At 44.5% G+C, this 5,000-nt stretch overlaps 1 protein-coding gene across 1 annotated transcript in view; it reads left to right on the top strand.

The window, feature by feature from the left end:
* MARS1 (methionyl-tRNA synthetase 1) overlaps positions 1 to 5,000 on the top strand; it is a 63,931-nt gene that overhangs the window by 17,206 nt on the left and 41,725 nt on the right. The window contains exon 5 of the mRNA XM_078766046.1: positions 1,895 to 2,008. Within this exon, the coding sequence (XP_078622172.1) occupies positions 1,895 to 2,008 (114 nt within the window). The remainder of the gene's footprint in view (positions 1 to 1,894; positions 2,009 to 5,000) is intronic.

Here is a 5,000-nt window from a genome sequence, read left to right as displayed (position 1 = left end):
CGGTATCTAAAAGTGTTCCGATTAATGTGATTCATTCAGATTCAAACATTCTATTTTGGATGTTGATTTTATTTTTTCTCAAAAATTAATTGAGTCAATTTGAATGTTCTAACAAACTCTTGTACGGCAGCATTCCAGATTCCATGTTTGCCTCGATTATGACATGTCACTGATGCTGACAGTTGCATTTGCCTTTATTATCGTCATCGTAGTATCAGAGTAGTGATGGCAATGTACAAAAGAGCGCGCACAGCTGTAAGGACGAAGGACGGGAACAGTGGTGAGTTTGAGGTGCAGGTGGGAGTGCATCAGGGGTCGGTACCAAGTCCACTACTATTTGTAGCTGTGATGGAGGTGCTGGCTCGGAACGTAAAGGAGGGTTTACCGTGGGAGTTGTTGTATGCACGTGATCTGGTGTTGATTGCAGAAAGTATGGATGGACTGAAGGAAAAGATGAACACGTGGAAGGAATGTATGGAGACAAAAGGTCTGAAGGTGAATATCGGAAAGACGAAGGTGATGGCAAGTGGTAAAGCATGTGGTGAGGTGGAAAGAACTGGGAAGTGGCCGTGTGCTGTGTGCAGGAAGGGTGTCGGAGTGAACTCCATTCAATGTACAATGTGCGCTGAGTGGGTTCATCAAAATTGTAGTGGTCTGAGAGGGTCATTAACCAGTGTGGCAGCTACATTCAAATGTAAGGTGTGCACAGAGGGAGATGCAGATGGAGGAAATGTTGAGTTGGATCTTGGAGACGGCGTGAAGCTGTAAGGTGTGAAAACATTTTGCTACCTCGGAGACATGCTGAATGGAGAAGGTGGATCAGACTCGGCAACGGTTGCTAGAGTGAGATGTGCATGGAAGAAGTTTCGGGAACTGAGTGGCGTGCTGATGATGAGGGGAGTGTCGTTGAAGCTGAAGGGAAAGGTGTATGCTGCATGTGTGAGAAGTGTTATGATTATGGGAGCGAGACATGGGTAATGAACGTAGAGCAGCAACGAAGGCTGGAAAGGGTGGAAATGTGAATGGTTCGGTGGATGTGTGGAGTATCGTTGAGAGAGAGGAAGACAAATGATGAATTGCGAAAGATGATGGGAATATTGCCTGTGATTGATGCTGTGAAGACGAACAGGTTGAGATGGTTTGGTCATGTGTTGAGGAAGGATGAAAGTGACTGGTTGAGAAGAGTGATGGAAATGAATGTAGAAGGAAGTCGAGGACGGGGAAGACCGAGAAAGACTTGGCTAAAGATGGTCGAAGAAGAAATGCGGGCAAGGGGGTTAACAAGGAGAGATGCAGAAAATAGGGCAAGATGGAGAAGATTGTCATGGGGACCGCAAGGCTAACCCCCGCTCTAGCAGGGAAAATGGCCTTAAAATGCCTGTTGTTGTTGTTGTTGTTGTTTTGTATCGTCATCGTGTCTGCGGCCTAGAATCCTCCTGTTGTGATTGTTTTGCTTCGCAGTTGATAAGGTTTTTGGGGCATTTCAGAGATGCTCTACGTTAATGTTAAATGTCATATGTCAACATGTTTGGGAAATCAAACGTGAACCTTTTCCATCACACAGACCTGATGATGTGTAATGATGAAATGTTTTCGTACATCAAACCTCACGAGTTTGGAGTCAATTTGATCTTGTGGTTTGTTTATAGACGCGATTTGCTATTGTGTGCCGGAAATGCCTGATTATATTTCACCAGCAGTACGCTATCCATTTGATGGAAATGTTTGTGGTGGAAGCCGATTATAAATGAATGATTGCATGGCGGTAACCGACATAATGGATGGCTCTTTAAAACCAGGAATGCACAGTTCCTGCATTTTTTTTTATTTAATTATTTTGCCAAAGGGACCTTGTAATGCCGATCATTGTTGTCTGTTCTTTGGATGTGTGCAGCCTGCTGTGTGCAGCCTTCTTGCGCAGCCAGATAAGTCGTACAAACAACTTGGAGAAACTTTGCGTGAACTGGAACAGGCTTTGAATTGTGGGAAGAGTCCCTACCTTATTGGGGTAAATGCACCTTGCAGCAACCACCTCACCTTTTTTTTAACACATTGGCACAGCATGAATTTGTGGTTTCCTTTATGCCTCACCTGACATGCAGGTGAACACGCAGACAAGGGTAGCAGAAATGAGGGTTCTTGTATGCAGATTCTCGAGATTACTTGAGATGATCATGTAGAATAAAGAGCTAAGGGAGAAAAATGAACGAGGGGAATGAAAGTAGTAAATGCAAGTCTAATTCACGATATGAGCAGGCTTACAGTGTTTTAGAGCTGATTATGGGTAAAGATTGCATGAAATCAGAGAGTATTATTAGCCCCCCCCCCCGTTGGACTTAGGGGGCTTATGGAATTGGTCTCGTATGTGCATCTGCAACCATATCTTGGAGATGTATTGACCGATTTTGTTCATACTTGGCACAATGACAATACATGACGGTATACATATGCACACCATTTTGTTTCGCGATGTGATCAAAGATGCTGTCTGGCTGCCATTTTAGTTGTAAAAAAACCCCGATATTGAACACGTCCTCAACCATTTATTGGACGTGCATTTTCCATCTTGTTCAAATTTGGCACAGACAATGAATGATGGGTTACATATGCAGGGCATTTCTTTTTGAGATCAGATCCAAGATGGCCGACTGGTGGACATTTTGTTAATTAAACATGTCCACATACATTTCTCGGACAAGCATGGACAGATTTTCTTTTGTAATTTGACCAAAGATGGCCGACTGACAGCCTTTAACTCAGTACAGCAAAATTACTAAAACTACGGCACTGACAGGCATTCTGAAACAACTGAAAGGCACTCTGACCATGACCGCGCTGCCCTGACAAATCTGGACAGCAGGGAGGAATGGGAAATATTGGCCCCCGACTTGCATTGGTGGCGTGGTGGTTGGGGCGGTCGGAGGGGGGTGGGGGGAGGGGGGGGGGTTGGACTTAGTCCTTAGGTTGGAGGGTGTGAGGGTACAACCTCCGCGAAGAGACGTCCCCGATAGTTGTTCATCAGTTGGTTGTAGGACATTAGATTTTAGAATTGTGTGACCCTTTGAAAGTTGAATTGTTCTGAATTCATCTTCGAGGACGTTGTGCACTTTGTGCCTTTTCTTGATCCAGGCAGGATCCCACGTAAGTTGTAATTGACAACCTTTTTGCATTATATTTCAGTAAGGTGCATATTCTGTACATGGTACATGCCATTGAGTAATATTATTAATTGTAGGTTATAGCTGTACCCGAGTTGGATCTTCTTTCCTGTCCTTTCTGACCTGTATGTGACACGGTTCCGGAGTGCATAGATGTCAACGAAACACCCCAAACCACCTGCCCACTCATCGACCCACTAACTCACCCACTCACTATCCACCCACTCACCCACCTATCACTCACCCACCTATCCACTCACCCACCTATCCACTCACCCAACTATCCACTCACCCACCTATCCACTCACCCACCTATCCACTCACCCACCTATCCACTCACCCACCTATCCACTCACCCACCTATCCACTCACCCACCTATCCACTCACCCATCTATCCACTCACCCATCTATCCACTCACCCACCCATTCACTCACTCACAAACAGACACGCTTCTTCAATTATACAGGGTGTCCTATCAGTCTGGAACCACAGGGCAAAATAAGTGATTCATGATTTATTTCGTTTAAGAATGATTTTTTCATGATTCTTTCATTTCATGATGTTCCAGACTTATGGGAGACATGTATCTATCTATAATTCCAGTAATCTCTGTGTGTGTGTGTGTCTGTGTGTATGCGACCGCTGTTTCTCGACAACTACCGGTCCGATATACTTGAAACTTGCCAGGTATATTGCTGGGGACCCGAGGATGTGCCTTTTCAAGGTTTCATATTAATCGGAGAAGTAGTTACCGAGCTATGGCGATTTCTTTACCAAACTCCGCAAGCCGTTCGCTTTGGACCAAACCATTTCATGTAAATAGAGGGGGGGGGATTGTCACCGTACTCGCAAGCCGTTCGCTTTGGACCAAACCATTTCATGTAAATAGAGGGGGGGGGGGGGGATTGTCACCGTACTCGCAAGCCGTTCGCTTGGACCAAACCATTTCATGTAAATAGAGGGGGGGGATTGTCACCGTACTCGCAAGCCGTTCGCTTTGGCTTTGCGAATGGACCAAACCATTTCATGTAAATAGAGGGGGGGGGGGATATAATTTTAGATATATATATAGTACGGGCATGCCCTAGTATAGTATAATGACAGCCATGAATGCTGTGGAAGAGTATCTGAAGACCAGTCCGAGAAAAGGTTGCACTATGGGGACTTTAGAAAACTGATATCTTGGAAAAACAATGTGGAAGTAGACCGACTTCAAACCACCTCAGTGCTGTGCTAAAGGCAATGAATGCTAAGGTACATGTTAAGTATAATTTTTAGTTAAATTGTTAATCTTGAACTACATTTTGCACGAGAAGCATACACTGTGCTGGCCTTCTATGTATTATTATTCGTTATGAATGTGTATATATGCACACACGTCACTGAACAGCAAGCACGTATGCGTCGTCGAATACTGAAGGGATTGAGGGGAGATTGTATTAAAACCACCTTTAGAGGCCATTTTTCCCGCAAGCGGGGGTTGGCCTTTTTCGGGGACCGTGGTTGTTGTTGTTTTTGGTCCCCTTTTTGAAGCAATGTTTTAACGGCCGGATGCCCTTCCTGACGCCAACCTTTTTTTGTCGCCTTTTTACGACAAACAGGGAATTACCAGTGAACTGGTACTCAATTTGCCGACCTCGGAAGGATGACAGGCTGAGTCAACCCCCTGGCGTTAATTCAGCGATTGACCGGGATTCGAACCCAGGATCCTAAACCCTCACCCTAGCCGCTTGCCCAACACCAGGGCTTGTATTGTATTGATAATTGATTTTATCAATTTTGATAAATTGTATTGTGTATTGTATTGATATTGTATTGATAAAATGTATTGATATTGATA

Source organism: Myxine glutinosa, chromosome 12 (genome assembly GCF_964187855.1).
Source record: "Myxine glutinosa chromosome 12, kmMyxGlut1.1, whole genome shotgun sequence".
In the NCBI taxonomy this organism is placed as follows: domain Eukaryota; kingdom Metazoa; phylum Chordata; class Myxini; order Myxiniformes; family Myxinidae; genus Myxine; species Myxine glutinosa.
This window is presented reverse-complemented; position numbering and strand designations above follow the sequence as displayed.